This window comes from Rousettus aegyptiacus, unplaced genomic scaffold, assembly GCF_014176215.1.
Source record: "Rousettus aegyptiacus isolate mRouAeg1 unplaced genomic scaffold, mRouAeg1.p scaffold_m13_p_8, whole genome shotgun sequence".
In the NCBI taxonomy this organism is placed as follows: Eukaryota; Metazoa; Chordata; class Mammalia; order Chiroptera; family Pteropodidae; genus Rousettus; species Rousettus aegyptiacus.
This window is the reverse complement of record NW_023416311.1, coordinates 55,040,106-55,059,291: the sequence shown is the minus strand read 5'-3', so window position 1 is coordinate 55,059,291 and position 19,186 is coordinate 55,040,106. Positions and strand designations below refer to the sequence as shown.

The following is a 19,186-nucleotide window of genomic DNA, read 5'->3' as shown; positions in this document are numbered from 1 at the left end:
CCTTTAAAAAGAATACAGAAAGACATCTAAGATGCATTGTTAGATGAAAAAAAGCACGTTTTTAAGCAATATGGATATGATCCCACTTGTGTAAAAAAAACCATTTTATAACAAGTTAAACACAATATACAATCTACCACATGCAAAATAGGTAATAGTTTATAACAAATTTAGCAGTGTGAGATTATGAAGATTTTTTTCTACATTAACCATTTAATGCTTTTACATTATTACAACACAATATTTTTGTTTCTCCTAAAAATATATTTTTAAAAACTATGACAACAAATATATTGATAGGCTGAAAGAGTCATTCTTTGTAATCAACCAAATACATAATTGTAGGAAGGTTTAAATTAGGAATTCACACAGACCAAGGGCCAAGTCATCTCACTCAGACCTATTTTTTACTCTACAGACGCAGCTCCAAAAGTGGCAAGGACATATAACAAGTGTGTGTCTGGGGGCGGGGGGGGGGGGGATACTGATACATTTTTTCCTTATAAGCAAAAATACTCCAAACTAAAATGTGATTAAAATAATACTGCAGGATTAAGGCAAAAGATTTCCCAGAATGAGTCTCTCATTAGTGTTGACAGGGTAGCACCATGGAGACCTGAATGTAATGCAAGGGGGGAGAGGACCAAAGGACCGTCTGTCAGGGTTCCCTTGTTTGGCATCCCACGTTGGGGTGTTCGCAGGTTTACACAGGCTCTAGATAGCCTGAGAACTATGCCTAGTGAGATGGTGGATCTAGGTTTTGTATGGCCTAAAGCTTATGGAGTTTTGATTTGTTGACGTCCTATCCTGGTGTGTATATATCCTACAGGAGTATTCTTGGAAGCCATTGCTACCTTAGGACAGCAGCAACTTAACTCCATACAGAAGTGACTGTGCACAACATAAATATGTCCTTCTAAATGGATCCCCAACTCAACTTCTCTTTAGCTAGATCTAAAAAGAACAGCCACACCAGGGGCACCTGATATCAAGGGAGGTGGGAGTGAAAGAGACAGTGGTTTTAATCAATGTAATTGATTCAATTACAATGTATTGTAATTGAAACGACTTACTTCCATTAATTTTACAACCACCTTATAAACACATTGCTAGGACTCCCATGTGAGGACCCTGAAATTCAAGGGCCATTGTTTCATAGTAAATTCATCTCTGCTCAGATACCAGGAGAGCACTGGACCTCCCTCCCTTTGTATTTATTTTGCCATGGATCCAAAAAAGATGAACAATCCCTCTAGAGGAGCTCAATATTCATAGCACTTTATACCAAACAACAATACTTAATCTGTTGGGAAATATCAGACTTCTTTCTACACAAATGCAAAAGGATGTTTGAGCATGATAGAATCTGCAATCTCGATCCACCCTGTAGACTTAAGGCAAATGTTAAAATTTCTGAGATAGTCCCCTTTAGCCACAAACACCATCTAAGTAAGCTTTGATAGTTCATGGGTCCTGCCACCTTCCAGCATTTTCTACCATTTCTTTCATCTTATCAAAACCTGCTCTTTTGGGAAAAATGATATAAAATTATTTACACTGAAGACCAAATGATAATGTTCAAAGTATTTTTGCTTCCCTACTGAATATAAAGGACAAATCCCTCACCTTATGCTACACAGATAACTGCCTTCTCAGCACCACTGTGAAGTAGATACACTCGCCACCTGAGAGCCAGGACCGCAATACGGTCCAAAGTCAAAGAAATTGCATCTCCAGTTGCTCTGGACACCAACAGCTCTCCTCTCTTCTACAGAAACTTACCAAACATCCACTCACATCTATTGGTGTCACTCATAATAGCAGCAAGGAGCATACAAAAACACCAAGAAGGAAAAACTTGATCTACAAATATACACACATATATGTTTTTACTAACTTTTGTGAGATACTACTTTTTATACCTTTGCAAGCTCTATTTATTCAGGTGCGAGGCTCTGGGAATGCAATACTGAACAAAGTAAACATGGACCCTGCCCTACTGGAAAAGACCAACAATTAAACTTGCAAACATGTGTGGAAATAAAGGGTGCGATGAGAGCACTCAAGAGAGGCCTTTAGCAAAAATATGGGGAATCAGGCAGAGGGGTCTTCCAGAACAAGGGCTATCTCAATAGACACCTCTAAAGTAGAAGCAAACATTAGCCAAGGGAAAAGGGCTAGATTGGCAGAGGTGGAGCAGCCTGAGCAAAGGCCTGAAAGCCCAAAGAATGGAACACATCCAGAAATTGCAAAATGATCAATATGGTCAGAATCCAAAGGATGTGTGGTCGAGGTAGAGAAGGAATATTGAAGGAGGTAAATAGTGCGAAAGAAGGCTGGAGAAGTTAGGGGGAGTGGGTATCTGATCACAAAGGGCCTTATAACTCATGCCGAAGAGCTTGGGCTTTATCTTCAAGCACTCAGACTAGCCTTTAAAGGATTTTAAATAGAAAGTGACATCAGATTTGTATTTTAGAGAGATCCCTTTGGTTGTAATGTGGACAATAGATTACAGACACAGTGGGAGAAGCAAATTTGGCTGAGAAAGGAGGGAGATGATGCGAGAGAAAGAAGATTATGAGCTCAGTTTTAAACTAACTGATTTTGAGGTATCTATGGGATGTCAAAATGGAGGTGTCTGGTGGCTAGTGGGAGAGAGATTAGGACCTAGATCATTAGAGAACGATCTGAATTGAGGATTTTGCATAGAAATGGTTGTTGGGAGTTACAGGTGAGGAAGAAATTCCCTGGGGTTGGGTGGTGTGGGGTGGGGAACATGAAGACTACAGTAAGAAACAGAGACTAGAGAAGAACCCTAAGGACACCTAACGCTGAAGTGACAGGCAAGAGAGGAAACTTGAAGTCCCTAGGTGAATATCTGGAGACAGCAGGGGAAGTAGGAGTAGCATCATTTAAAGGTTTCAGACTTCTCTGGTAGCTCCTGCTAGCAGACGATGTCAGCAATCAACGCGGAGTTCTACAGGTAATGCTTTAAGACCTACCATTAGATCTCTGCCTACTGACCCTGTCCTACAATGTAAACTCGAAAGTTGGTTGTATTACACAACTCAGTAGGGAACTATCAAAAGTGCTTTTCTGACTGCCTTTCCAAGCCATAAAATAAAGGTGCTGCATCTCCTCAGATGCAGAGGAGATGAGCCCTCCCAGAGAGAGGTAGGGTTGTTGCCAGGAAAATATTAGGCTGTTTTGGCCCCTACCCAGTTTGGCGTTTCCCTCCCCAGGACATTAGAGTCACATGATAAAGTTCTGTTATCTCAAATCTTTCCCTTAATATACAGTCATGAAATTTTATAACTCCATAGACCAAATTTCCACAATCCCTATTCCTTGGCAGAGTTCTGCCACTTCATTTTCAGAAGATATTTACACATGTGATAAATGCTTTTAAGTAAAATATGTGCTCAGCAGTATGTCATAAACCAGGTCCTTTTACAACCCCGAAAGACACTAACTTAGAACACAGAAAAATAATCCAAATTTTTATGCTGAGAAGTCTTGAGGAATCTTGAGGTCTGACCTACCCGAGTTGAAAACCAGTGATATCCAGGCACTGTGTGACTCTGTATGTTCTTTTATGTCAATTTTAGTTCTCTTATCTTAAAATGGCAGAAAACAATACCTACCTTGTACATTATTGGACTTAGAAAAACACTTGAGCTATTAATAGGTATCAGAGACTGCTCTTAGCACTTTGCCTGGATTAACTCAGATACTATTCCAAACCAGTGGTCCCCAACCTTTTTGGCAGGTGCTCCTGTGAGAATCTAATGTCTGCTGATCTAAGGTGGAGCTGAAGTGGTGATGCTAGTGCTGGGTTGTGGATGCAAAGACAGATGAAGTCTCTCTCACTTGCTCACTGCTCACCTCCTGCTGTGAGGCTCAGTTCCTAATAGGCCACCAACCAGTACTGGGCTGCGGCAGGGGTGTTGGGGACCCCTGATCTAAACAGAAGCCTATTACTGAGGCAGAGATATTAGTAACTTATGTAAGGTTTCACTGCTAGGAGATAGAGCCAGGATTTGAACTTATCAAGTCCAGAGAACTGCTCTCAAACATTCTGCTGTTTCTCTAAATATAGGTAGACCATCTAATGCTTATGTCTGATAAATAGTACTGAATAATAATAATAAAGAGCTTTTGAATTTTATGGGAAAGACAAATTCTACGGTACTCTTATTCAAATCTGACTGAGATCAGTATCTAAAAATATTTGAGGTCAAAAAGGTCCTTTTACTATATATGAGAAGAAATATTTTTGCAATAATTCTAGCAATGGAACAAAGCAGAAAAAAATGCATAATATAGATTTCTCCTGGAACAAAATTATAAAGAGGAAAGATTCCTCTATTTTAAAAGCCTTTTTATTTTTTTTTAACTGTCTCTGAGGAGGGAGGCTGACAGCAGACGAAACATTATGGACACCGACTGGAGGTGGGGGAGGTGCCGATGCCAGTGTCCAGTGATGCGCACTCCCTCCTGAAGTCCTGGCTATCAAAGCAAACGCAGTGGGCATTGCTGCCAGATAAAAGCCATTAGTATCCAACGACCAGATGCTTCTCCAAAAAAGTAATGTGCCACATTTACAAGGGAAACATCCAGGGATGGGCTCCAAGGGGGAGGCGCCTACCTGGAGGCATGTGAATGGAGTTAGACAAACCCATTCCCTGAAACCAAAACGACTCTATACCAAGGACTCTCGTCTTTATGCCTAAATCTCATGCTTAAAACGGAAAGGCTTTTAAGTATTCACAACACCAACATAATAGCTTCAAAAAGAAACAAACACAAACCCGTGATCTTATATAGACTATCTTCTCTGTAGAAATTAGTTAATAACTAAGAAGAGTAAGGTCTTTCCAAACCAAGAAAGTGCTAGGTACTAAGACACAGGAAGGCAAAAAGTTGATGGGAGAGAGGTTAGAAAAGTCAAAAGGAAAACCAAGGGCCAGCGCTTGTGATATTATCCAAAAGTAACTGAAACGATTAGTTCACTGTTGGCCTTAGCTTCTATCAAATTCAAAATCTGACAAGGGTAGAGTGTTTTTATCGTTGCATAGGTTTAAATGTGCAAATAAAACTGGGAAAAAATAATAAATTTGCAAAGTTAGTCCATTGGAGGAGGTTCCCTTCCTCCTAAGCTTCTTCCTAGAATTCAGATACTAGCATCAGGTAACTGGTAGCATCAGAATACACCTTGCTTGGACAGCTGAGTCAATCCCAAGACATACACCTCATTTACATTCTGTTTGTCTAATATAGATAATTTTAGAAGAGCAACTCTTTGAACTTTTTGTCTGTAAAATAAGACTATCTACTGTAAAAAAAAAAAAGGGAGAATTAAATGAGGTAATACTGTAAACAGCTTGGCACAGAGTTAGCATTCAAGCTATTCCTGCTTATAAGTCCTTGGTTGCTGAGGCCTTGGTGAGCAACGATTACTACCTCATAGGCACAAAAAACTACTCTGCTGAAGCTAGGGGTACAGTACCAAGATCCTCTGCAATGCTAGATCCTACTTGGGCTTCCTGAGAAGCTACTTAATATCCACAAAACTGGTGCCAGCACATTTCTCAATGTTCGTAAGTATTCACCACTGCCTACTGTAAATTTGGGTCCAGTGAGTTAGCAAGTAAATGTTCTGTGCCTAGTCCTTAGACAGAAAAACCTTCCAACCATATTCACAGCACTTGTTCTGAGGCATCATAGGGCTGGCCTCTGGCAATTCAGAAATATATTTATTTTCCCTACTGAAGCGACATATGACAAAATAAATTTGACTTCTCAGCAGTGCATTTTCTCTCTAACCTCCTTCTTTCCACATGAAGAACATTCTGCTCCATCTGGCTTTTCTTCTGTGCCCAGAGACAGACACTTCTTTCTAGGCTAATTTCCAAACTTCTGAAGCCAGAAAATAATCTTTCTATATAGATTACCCGTACGTTATTTTCTCTTTCTTAATCTATTAAATTGAACAAAAGAATTAAGATGAGAATTTTTAAACCAGTTTATAGTGGTTTTCTTAAAAAAAAAATTATGCAGCTTTTTTTCTCCATTAAGATTAAGCAATGACCACATTTTGTCTGGTCAAAGGAATTGACATTAAAAAGGTGGGGTCTTTGAAACTCAAGCTATTTAAGCCACCTGGGAGTCAGATAATCAAGTGATGTGCATATTTTATTTAATGTGGGTGATCTTTCTGAATGAAGGATATCTGGCATGTAGCAGTGTGGCAGACACATGTAATTACATTCGACCATTCACAGATGCTGGCTTCCATGAAAATATTTTGAGTGTAGGTCTACTCTCCTTCCCAGGATCTTAGTATGCACAACTGATTATCTACCTGTCTATAGTAGAGATCTCTTTGGAAAGGTGCTTTACCCTAAGGTGGGGGTGGAGGGAGGCTTTTCAGTAGAAACCAGAGATGTAGCTTCATAGATTCTACACCAAGCAGTTTATTTCAGTATTTTGCTTCAGCTCACTTTGGACTTAGAAAATTTTGGTGACTTTAGAATAGAATGCAGCCCTTAGAAGTCTAGCTTCAGGCCCTGATTTTACAAAGTCACATTAAATCTAAAGGCCAAGAGATAAGGCATACCCAGTCACATATTCATTCAATATTGAAAGTCTGAAACATACCACAGGTTCTGTAAATATAATTTAATGCAGATTCTTTTAAAAAGAATTAGAATGAAGTATTTACTCAATGAAGTTGGTAATACTGGGCTCTAAGTAGCACGTTCAGTAAGAATAGTTCAGATACTATTACAGAAATGAAGAGCCACATTCTTAGTCAAGTACTTTTGACATATTTTCACAGTAACCATTTTTAATAATCTGATGACCCCTTTGTTGACAACAATTTAGATGATGTTCCCCATTTTCAGTGATCTGGTGAAATTCAAATCGAAAAGAATGTATATTCATTTTAACGGATACACAATGAGCAATGTACTAATTTTTCTACTGCTGCCACACAAATTACCCAAAACGTGGTGGCTTAAAAACAATATAAATTTACTTTACAGTTCTCTAAATTAGAAGTTCTACATGGGTCTCACCAGGCTACACACAAGGAGTCAGCAGAGTTGCATCCCTTTCTGGAATCTCCATAGGACACTATTTTTTTTTTTTTCATTTTCTGGAGACTGCCTTTATTAAATCTTCAAAGTTAGCAATGTGGAATCTCTCTGACCGTCTGTTGTCATTTTTCTCTTTAAAAGGCTCTCCACTTTTACAAATTGGTGATTAAATTTTGTCTACCCAGTTTATCTCCCACTTTCAAGGTCCATACCCTCAATCGCATCTGGGATGAGGGAATGAACATCTTTGGGGGCCATTACTCTGCCCACCACAAGCAGAAATGGCAAAATAAGTATTTTTTTTTCATTATCCATCTTCTCTCTGGAAAAGTCAATATAATTTAAAGACGTATTTATAATAAGTATTATATATAGGGAAATCATGTGGTGAAGGATAAAGCCCAAATGAACTTTAGTACTGATTCAAACTGAGGAGAGATAGATATGCAAAGTATTTCAACAGTCCAGTGATGTAATATGGAATCCAACCCTTCTTTCAATGGATACACCAATTTTAATCATCCCTCTCCCAGTAACATTTCCCTTCACTAAAGCAAATAGGTATTTTCAATCTTAAATTCCAAACGTAAGAAAAAATATTTCAAATGTTTCATAATAGCTGTTTGTTAGAGACACTATTCTTAAGTTTATTCAAAACATTTTGAGATCTAAAGATAATTTAGCATTTATAAAAAAAATTTCATTGGGTAGGCTATTTGTTTAGGTACATTAGAATTTCAAATGCTGCTATTTGAAAAGTTCCTATTCTAACTAGTCAGAGCAAGGGAAAGCCATTATTACACAGCATAGGACAGCTGGACACTGTGAGTGGTCTTTAAGTGAAACAGAGCATAGTGACTATATTTTCTAAACCAAAAAATGAGACATATACTCTAAAGAGAATTTTGTGACTTTTTACTTTATCTCTATAGTCTTAAAAATATATATGGAAAGATTATTGTATTTGAATCTGATACACAAATGTATCTTTCTAAAGTAAAAAAAAATGTATCTTTTCATATCCACATATTACATATCATATTTACCTAATTGTTTTACAGTTTCAAATAATCATATCTTTTAATTCTCTTAATGTACAGAAACCTGTGTATTTCTGTCCAATCCTGTTCTATGTAGATTCTCAAGTTAAAGAGAGTTGATCAACTCATTTTACAAAGTGAAAAGAGTACAGCATTAATCAATAATAGCCAAATGGTAGATAAAATTTAGCAGAAAGTACACTGTAATTCTCAAAAAAATCTAACAAAAACAATAAAATACATAATATAAATGCTAAATATTAGTACTTTGGGAAATAACATTTCATATAATTTCTCAAATTAAGCTACATACAAACTCTAAAGGGAAATTACGGACACTTTTAAAGTTCGTAGAATCTACAACACTGATTCACTTAGAATTTGGAATTTTCTTTGCTTTAAGCACACTGTTGAGCATCACTCTCCTTTACTAACTAAGATTAAATGACAATGTTTAAAAACATGTTGCATAGGTCTGGCAGAAAGTAAGCTCTAATAAAATATATGGTTAGGAATGATCTGAGGTTCATAGTAACGGAGCAGTAATTTGAAGAGACGGCAATAAACAAGAGGATGTGCATACATCCATGCAAAAAATAATTACCTGAGATAGTATTAATGTGTTTTCTAAACTTCCCTTCTAGAAAACCTAGGTCTGAGCTCCCCAGAGGCCAAAACTAGGAAAGAGAGTCAAAAGGCCTGGAGCAAAGGCTACCCAAGTCCACACAGTAGGTAAAAGTTACCTTGTGAAGTAAATGACACCCCAGAAAGCAGACGGAGGAGTAGAACTGAATTTTAAGCATTTAAGCAGATGGAGCCAACCTGTTCTGGAGGTAAGGGCTAAAGAGCTTTCCTGGGGAAGCAGGAGGCCATGGGCACCAGGGATGCACAGGCAGCCTTTTGCAATGCAAGTCTGGCTAAGTCTGTGGGCCAGACTGTTAAAGCACTGAATCACTTTGACCTCTGTGAAGATAAGGAAGAAGTGGGCAGAGAAGTGGCAAGTTGCTTGACCTTGTTAAAGAAACAAGTAAAAAGAAGAATCACCACTGGATTAACTCCAGTGGTTCACAAACCTGAATGGACATTAGAATCTCTTAGGCATGCCCTTAAGGTGCAGAGTCCTGGGCCCCTTATCCTTAAATATTTTGAATGTACAGATCTGAATAACAATATTCAGCTAAAGATGGGAATTCATCAAATTACAGTTAGTTCCAAAGATTAACCTCTGAAATAAATTTTAATAACAGAATATTATCAATTTATATTATTTCATAAAGTAACATTGTGAAGCTGCTGGTTCAGAAAAATTGTATAAATTATATAATCTCAGATTTTTGTACAATATATATGTTAATGTCTGAAAATGTTTTTTAAAACACAAATCCAAAGTAAGTGACATATAGTTTCTTCAAATATATAAAGAGCTTTTGGGGAAAAAAATGAAATAAAATAGGTAAATGCTCTCAAGTTTTAAAATTCAAAATTTAAAAATTATACTGATATTGATACTATAAAGAAAACAAGACATTATGGTTTTTTATTTTAGAACGTTCAAGTCTTTTCATCATAATTGAAGGAATTACAAGATCGATTAAATATTATCAGCATTATTTTCCAAAATTTTCCATTTTTTAAAGGCAGCCATACACCTGAGCTTCTTGAATTATATGAACACATTCATTAGCAGTCTAAGACTCACCAACGTCTACATCGTGCTTCTTCAAAAGAATATGAGATGAACCACTAGCAAAGCAGGTTATAAGATTATTTGGATTTTATGATGAGTTGGTCTGCTGAACTCTAAAATTCAAAGAAGGAATTAAATTTTGCATTGTGCTAATTTGCTTTTCCATATTATGAAAATGGCTATTAAGGCTTTATTCTAAGGGATTACCAAAAAAAATAAAAATAAAAAATCCAATTGTGTACCATGTACAAATAGAGAAAATAATGGTTTATAAATAAGTGTTAAAGAACTAAGGAAATTGTGGCTTTTCCTTTCACTACGGACTTCTCAAAATCAAAGCTGTTTTTCAGGTGAAAGTTACATTAAGAGTTTATGGAAAATCAAATCTGTAGTTTAAGAACTTAAACATCTTTAGATTTAAAAAAGGAATGAATAATATAGTTTTAAAAAATGTTGCTTTGAGGAAAAGTCTTGATTCATTATTTCATTCTTTCTAATAGCTGTTTCTTTGCTTGCTTACTATAAAAAATGCACTGTTATTGTGAGGACAATTTTTGATTCAGTTCCAACGCTCTTGTATCTCCATGGGTTTTAGCATTATTTACCAGCACCTGTGAGAAATCACATACAAGTTAGTATTTTGTTCATTAACAATATCTGTATTTATATTCATAGAAGCCAAGTTTGGCAAAGAGCAGTAAGCAATATCAAACAACACAAGAAAAAGTGACTATGAGCAATTCTTCAGTCATTTTTGGTGAAATAAAGTGTTCAACCAAAGCTAACATCAGATAAGAAAAATTTATTCAAATACTCAATTCGTATAGATGCCAACATTTTGATCATTACCACTGTCAGCACTGTAAGAAATTAAAAGTTTTGTTTGGCAGCTTTGTTTACAATACCGTCACCTCTAACTCCTTACCCAAAAAGACCATTTTATGCACAGACCCATCCAAATGACATTGCTCTCCTTTAAAACCACAGCTTAGGATCTAGGTTCTATGTTCTCGGCTCTATCAAGAAACTTTCCATGATTTTCATCAATTACATAAACTAGAATATTTAATTTCAGTTGATCATTCAATTACTAAAACATTTTTTGGTTGTTCATTTTCAAACACTGTGAAGGGTCTGAGATTTTTCTCTACTTGCAAGCTAACAAGTTAGACTGCCACAATTTCAAGTACACTGCCAAAAGACGCAGGACTCCTGGGGTCAGAGACAAAGGTCTTTATTACTCATGGTACAGCAAACAGCATGAGCATCAACATATTTACCCTTGCCTTCTGAATCTCACAGGGGTAACATAGATGGACACGTACAGTTTCCCACATATATGGTGGGTGCGTTACAAGAGGGAAACCCTGAGCCTAGGAGATTTGAGTCATTTATAATGGGCAATAAACAGGTCTACCCTTTGCTCTGGAGGAAGACACTTAACCCTGTCTCTTAAGGCTGTCACTATGCACATATCCTTGAAAAGACAGTCTGGAACAAAGAGTGGTCAGACCTGTTGCTCGTAAGATACTGAGAAATACAAGAGACCCATGGTGAACTGTCTACCAACACTCACACAAAGTTCTTCCTTTTTGGTTTGCAATATGTTTTCTCTAAGCATTGTTTTCATTAATATTTCTTTAATGTTATATGTTTTCACTAAAAGGCAAATAGTATTTCAAATGCTATAGATATTAAAAATTTTTCTTATTAATTTTCATTATGTTTTAAAAATTGTTGGCTGAAGTTATGAGAATCTTACCCAATACATGTTTCATATAATATACTTTTTTAAAAATCACTTTAGATATACACATATATGTTTATAGGTTTAGATACCAGAGTATTCAGTAAAAAGTAGGGTAGAAACTGTCACATGCATTTTTTAAGAAAGACAAGAATAATTAAAATAACTTTTCTAAAGATAATATGGACACCCTGTTAAATCTTGCTGCTTCTAATATATCTTATCTACCTATCTGCCTCCACTGCAATGGTCATAAGAATACCACAAACAGCACATAGCACCTTTGTCTATCTTCTCTTATTCTATATAGCACATTAGGAGAATTTATTTCCTACAGGTTAAATAGACAGTTCTCAACCAGGAGCAATTTGATCTCAGGTATCATTTGGCACAAGTTGGGTAGAGGGAGGAGGACAGAGCTACTGGGATGGAGTGGTTAGTTAGAGTGGTTAGGGATGCTGTTAAACATCTTACAATGCACAGGGCAGCCACCCTCATTCTTCCTCCAACAAAGGTCCAACGTGAAATATTTTGAATGAAATCATTGACTTACATCAATGAGCTCGTAATCATTTTTGGCATATAAGTGTCTCAGCAGGTACCAACGTGCAGTTGATACAATGGATTTGGGATACCCAGGCTGATACACCACTCTCTCCAAAAGTCGCCGTGTCTCTCTGGGAAAAAAGATATTTCCATTTAGTCCAAAGCACATTAATTTACATAAAATATTTTATATACTAGTCACACACATATTTCTTTTTCACTTTTTTGCAGAAGTGGTGCTGATTACCTCATGAATTTTTTATTCATATAACAATAAAGGTAATAATAATGGTTAACATTTATTATGTTTATTACGTGGTAAGTACTATGCAATGTTTTACATATATGGTTACTTTTAATATTCATAAGCTTGTAAGGCAGGTTGCTGTTATTATTCTCATTTTATAGATAAGCAAATTAAGATTCATTCCAAATATAATAAGGCCCCTATTTTATGACCACTCCTGAGTGCACTACCTCTAATATTTTTTGAAAATAGGCAGCAAATCAATCAATAAATAATACAAAGAGAAGATAAAGTGGAACAAGGAGAAACACTTAACATCTACATTAGAGGCGAAGTGTGTAATATCAGGCTTTTAGTATGTTTTCAAGAATGTGTACACTATGGAAACTCATGTAACAACAGGCTGACTTACAGCTGTGTTCTAATTTTTTCTTTCCTACTTTCCTAACATCTACTTCAAAAATTTCTGTACTGGTAGAAACAACATAAATAGTGGCAACTCAGAACTGCTGAATAAGAGGATCATATAAGTAGCATCGGTTTGAAGCTAAAGAACTAGGCTTGAGGATGCTTTTACACAGAGATCACATAGTAAGCACACTGTTTTTTCTTAGACTGTACATTTATATAAGCTGATTTTTGTTGGAGATAAAAATTATGAGTTGCTAATAGTGATTATGAGGGAAAGGGGGTTGAAGTCTTCTAAGTAACCTACACCAAAAATAAGCAGAAAGAGTTCATTAGGAAGTTTAAATTATAGTCTAAAACATTTCTTGGTGAACTCAGAAAAAAAAAAAAAAAAGGCCATAAATAAATGGCACTGAAATTCCTGATTAGCCATAGCTCCTAATTCTTCCTTCACTACTATTTTGTGATGTTGATGTGATCTTTACTATATATTTATATGCATTAAGCTCTCTGTCTACACTACCTATTCTGTTCCAATAATGTATGCTTTGTGTTTTGCATGATATCCTTTAGAGCTAGATATTATTCTCAGAATGTTGAAATATTCTTTACTGTTTTATCATCTACATGACCTATAAGCAATTTTCTTCAAATTTATTTCTGACCCTATCCCTACTCTCCAATAAAAAGACTGCTAGAATTTTTATGTTTTAATCTGAGAAGTGTCTGGATTTTCTAGATATAAAACCTATATTATTTATGTCTCTGTCTTTTCAATATTTATTACTTTTTTTCATAGCTTATTGCCTTGTAAGAACTTATGTCAATCTAGCCTTGAACTTCAGTCTTTTTGGTTTTGTTTGTTTCTAGAATCCACATTACACTGTTGGCTCATCCTACGACAGTAAAGAGCAAAAAACTCCAAGGCCTTCTTCACTTGAAATGCTGTCATGCAAAATTGCTCATATCCTACATCTATGTACCAAATTACTTTTTTAAAACAAATTTAAGACTTTCTTTTCTTCCTTATTGGGTTACTAGAACCTGCCTTTCCAAGTAGATACAGAAATATATCTACTTGAATAATAACAAAGGTTGTTAAACTAATTCTAAATCTTTTTTTGCTTCCTAGAAGGATTAAAAGTAAAAAAATATTTTCAAGAAAAAAAATGAACAAAGTTCTTCTCACCTTGCCCCTATTTTGCGGTTGAATTGTAACAAAGCTTGTAAAAGGACAGCCAGTGGACAAAAGCAAAGTTTCAAGGCCTCGGTTGTAGCTTCTTGAACCAAGGATGGCCAATGATCATTGGAAATGTTGGCCTGTAAAAATATAAGACAAATATCAAATCAAAGCTTTTGACAACTCTCATTTACTGAACGCCTACTTGTCCAAGTTGCCATGCAAATGCTGCATGGCATAATTCTATAAAATGATTAAGATCTGATTCCTATCCTTAAAGAGCTACAAAACATGGCATACCAGCATAAAGGAAGGTTTCAAAGAGGAGATCTCACTTAAAAAACAAAAAAATATTTGTTAAAAAAATATGCATTAGTTTATAACACAAGATGAATAAAATCTTATCAGTTATTAAGCCTATAGTCTACCAAATACATAAAACTCAATTTAACATGATTCTTTAACTGATAGTGATACATATAAAGTTCTGCATTTTAAAAATTATCTAAGGAGAGAAGAAAGGCTAAAATAAAATATTTCAATAAAATTTCAATATAGAAAAATAGATGCAAAGCAGATCAGAGAAAAAGAAATTAAATCAAAGTCGGCAATACTGAAAGCTTTAAGAATTTCACTTTATGGAGACTATGGTAAGGTATTTATACATTATTTAGGTTGCAAACTTTCGTTTCTTATAATATGTACTGAATCAGAAATATTACAAATCAGTATTTCCTAAGAAACAGTTACTGAAAATAAAATGAACACACTACTGAACTATGTAAGAAGAAAAAAATACAATCAAAATCTTTCATTAAAAACTGCAAATGTAACCAAGATTTTATAATTACAGGTAGCTAGAATACACATTTTAATAAAGTTAATATAATGAGTCAACACACAGTCCATTTTAAATACTAAATGATAAAAAGAATATATATTAGAGCAATAACTCTGAGAGTACTACAATTCATGTAATTAAGAAAGAGAAAGCTATAAAGATAATGAATTTGAAAATAGAATAGAGGTTGTAAGGCATCTTCTATAAAGATAGGAGCAATGGGACCTTGAGTATATCTCACACACACACAAAAATAAGGCAGAGCCTGTACTAATACAGTTGTTCCTAATTTTTTTTTAAAAAACAGTAACAAAATTCTCACTGGTTACTTTTATAATATACTCTCCAAATTCCGAGAACTCATATAATATATCATGTAAAGTTAGCCCATTATATAAGGGAAAAGTTGCTATATGTAACTGGTATATTAAATAATGTGATAAAAATGCACTTATTTTTGTCTCCCATTATGTCTTAAAAATTTATTATACGAGGAAGACTTTTCCCTTTCTGTTCTTAGACATAAATTTACATAGGCCTCATGACTCTTACATCCACTCTGCTTATACTGGCTCACAAACACAGTCTTAATCAGAATGTCCTCTTCTTTCCAATGCTCCAATACTTAAAGGTAATGCCTGCACCCCACTCCCATTTCCTCAGCCCAGATAGGATATGGCTGGCTACAGGTTGCTACAGATGGTTTGTTCTTCCTCCCAACACTCCCGCCTTTTCTTGCTAACTGTACTTTCAAGCCCTACTGAAATACCAGAAGTTTGTATTTGACTGGTGCCAGCGCTAAGATGATTAGCTCTCTAGGCCTGACTAATATTTAAAGTTGTTTTTCTCATCCAGACTTTCCTAGCTTTATCAGAGATTCCCAACTTCATGGGTGGTCTCTTATCTGTAGGACTAGCTATATAATTTATGGGGCCCAGTGCAAAATAACAATGCAGGCCCCTTTGTTCAAAAATGATTAAGAATTTCATGACAGCGACTGCAGGGCATTAAACCAAGTGTGGAGCCCTGTGCAACTGCAGAGGACACACACCCATGAAGCAGTTCCACTAGCCTGGGTGAATGCACTCTATTCCACTTAATCTCTTTCATATCCTCTAGCAATCTGGAAATCTCTAGCTTCCTTGCTGCTGAGATCCCATCAATCTTCTAGTGGCTCTACTGGACAGGATCTAACAGAATTTCTATATCAATCTACTCTCACACTTGGCATCACTCATTCCTACCTCTCACAGGCTCTAGGAGTGCTGCTGATCTCATGCCGAAGAAACTCTCCTTCACTCCCTCCATCGTGTACCTAAGCATATACTCCTACCCACCTTTGGGATTCACCCACTGCTAATCATTCTCTCCCAGAAGCATGAAGTCTTTCTTTCTTTCTTTTTCCTTCCTTCCTTCCTTTTTTCCTTCTTTCCTTCCTTCCTTCCTTTTTGTTTTTAATTATCTATTATTATTTATGTCTACAGCACCTGGTCTTCTTAGGTGGTCTCTCATTCAAGTAATAATCAGGCCTGACCCTGATTAGCGTCCGAGATCAGACATCGAGCTTGTTCAGGGTGGCATGGCTGTAGACCATGGACCATGGCTCCACTAGGGCACGAACCCAGGACCTTCTGCATGTAAAGCAGAGGTGCTAACTGCTACACTATGGAACCATGTTCATGAATTCACTTTCCAAAACACTAAAACTCTCTTTTTCTCTGTCCTAATACAGCAGGTGGAGAGTCATGGCTTCTGAAAAATGTGCTAGATATCCATCCGTGTGCTTCTAGACAGGTGCCTGCAGGTCACACATCAAGGCCTCCTGCTCTCTGGCAGCACTTCCTTCCTCATCTTTGTGGGAATCTTGCGTGGAAATGTGCCAGAGAGGAGATGGGGTAGGCAACAGCGCTCTCCAAAAATATTTCTTTACAGTCCTTCTCCAACATCTCTTCTAATCCTTTGATAGCTTCCTTATATATTAGTCTTCTACCTTCTTCAGAAATTGATTTGATATCTCACTTTGGAATCTGATATTTAATATCTTAGTTGAACCTTTTGGTTTACTATCTTGTTCATGTTATCACATATACTGTAGACTCTCATAAAACAGTCTAATTTAATATCCCCCTCCCCTACAAAATGCCATCTATTTACCACAGAAACATGGCATCTCCTTATAATAATCTTTGGGTATCAAATCTTATTAACGAGATCAAAATAAGTTTCAATAGTGCTTTATTTAAGGTTTACAAATACATTTGTAAATGTTATTTCATTTGATATTCACGACAATCCTGTAAAAAGGCAAAGCCAAGTATTATCATCTTCACTCATAACAACAACAAAGTGGGGAACTCTAAACAGCTTCACTGGTTAAAGTTTTCAGTTAGTAAATAACAGAACTAGAACTGAGGTTCTTAGAGAAAACACTTTTGTGGTAGTAGTTGTGGGGTGGGGGGCAGGTATATATGGGTATTACAAAACTGCAGGCTAATTTCCTCATCTATAAAAGGGTTATTGTGCATATTAAATCAGTTAATATGAGTGAAGCACTATAATAGTGCCTCGTATAGGCTAAGTGCTATATATGTTTGCTATTATTGTTTTATTTCGGGTTAAACTTAACACCCCAGTATTAAGAAAAACAAACAAAAAAAAACACTCCCTAAATAACATTTACTAACTAATGAATAATAAGGTACACTAAAAGAGTATGTACTTCTCTAGTTCACATATTCAAGAGTATATTCAAGAGCATTTATAGGGGTGGTTTCCATAGCTCACCAGCTATCGACATCACAAAGACTTCTGTTAAATATAAATATGGAACAAAGAAAACAATATGTTTGGTGGTCTACAATTACCATTAACTACCATTTCTTTCCACTCAAATCACCTCAAATTTGACTACCATTATTATTTGTCCATTCAGTCAAAAACCAATTATTGAAGAGCTCTTAGGTACAAGGCAGAATGGTAAAGCAGGGATGAAAAGAGGACCAAAACATGGCTTCTGACCTAAGGATCTCTTAAATGTGCTCTAGAGTAATACCACCAATGAAAAAGTTCAACACTATCAAAGAATATGAAATGACAAATTCTCCTCTACTATCCCTCAAAGACCCACAGTGTTATATTATCCAAAGTAATTGTCATTAATTTCTTTTATATATTTTATATCTTCCTATGTGCTTTATTGTAAGTGTGTATGTGCACACACAGATATAGAAATACACATTTTTAAAAGTATATCCCACAAACATACATTCAAATTTAAGATAGGATACACACTGTTCTGCAATTTGCCTCCCCCGCCCCATGTTAAGTGAATTTCACTTAAACATTTATCTTGATGTTTTCCATATTAGCATATAAGACTTCTAGATTAATATACCTAATTCAGTATCAGATAACAGGATGTCAAGTCAAAAAATTACTAGATATCCCTCTTACAGAATGTTAAATTGAACTGAGAAATGACTGGAAATGTTAATTACTGACATCTTTGCAAGATGAGTAAATGGGTTCATTCTAATTTAAATTAATAAAAAACAAAAATATACATTCTGTCATAATTCATCTTCTGAAATTGGAATATTTATTTTTTTCTCCAAACACTGAGAATGGCTGGAGTCTACGCGTGTATGTTACTGTTATGTTTATCAAGAGCCCAAATACAAAGTTTATCAGGAGACCACACTAGAAGGCAATAAAACAATATGAACTCTATAGAATACCACTATGTAAAAAGCTTTCAATTGAAAGAAAAATAAAAGAATCAATTTTTCATGATCTTACCATGCAGACTTCTAATGCAAGCAGTGCTAGTCTTAACAGACTCGAGAGCTTCCCACTCCAATTGCCCTGTTGGGATGCTACCTGGAGACTCTTTCTGTAACACATCTCTGCAGCGCCCATCATTCCTTGGGACTGATATATGTGTGCCAACCACTGAAAAACAGAAAGAAAGAAGAACCCAAAATACTTTACTTTAATACACAGTCCGGTATTCTACTTCCAACAAATTTCATAAGCTCTGATAAAGTTAAATTTTTTGTTTAATCACTGCTAAGTTCTGTACCCAAAACAAAAATCTCAGGTCGAGAAAGGGGTAACATTCTTGGCCATTCCACTAGCAACAGCTTACTACTCACCCCTAGTGTGAAGTCTTAAAAAGTCTCCCAAATGGCAAGTCAGAAACAAAATCAAAATGCAATGTGAAAACAGATATATTATATAAACACTAACCAAAAGAAAGTTTGTATAGCTGTACTGACATCCCACGAAGTAGATTTTAAGATAAGAAATATTAAGAGATAAAGCAGGCTATTTCATAATGATAAAAGAGTCAATTCAAAAGGAAGAAATAACACTCCTACGTTTGTAA

The 19,186-nt window shown here is 35.8% G+C and overlaps 1 protein-coding gene across 4 annotated transcripts in view; it reads right to left on the bottom strand.

Moving 5' to 3' along the window:
• Positions 1 to 9,649: 9,649 nt before the first annotated feature.
• TTC37 (tetratricopeptide repeat domain 37) overlaps positions 9,650 to 19,186 on the bottom strand; it is a 73,604-nt gene continuing 64,067 nt past the window's right edge. For all 4 annotated transcript variants that reach the window (XM_036225442.1, XM_036225444.1, XM_036225443.1 and 1 more), the window contains 4 exons: positions 18,598 to 18,750; positions 13,968 to 14,098; positions 12,131 to 12,254; positions 9,650 to 10,441 (listed from right to left, as the gene is read on the bottom strand). In XM_036225442.1, the coding sequence (XP_036081335.1) occupies positions 10,367 to 10,441; positions 12,131 to 12,254; positions 13,968 to 14,098; positions 18,598 to 18,750 (483 nt within the window). In that variant the 3' untranslated portion in view covers positions 9,650 to 10,366. The remainder of the gene's footprint in view (positions 10,442 to 12,130; positions 12,255 to 13,967; positions 14,099 to 18,597; positions 18,751 to 19,186) is intronic.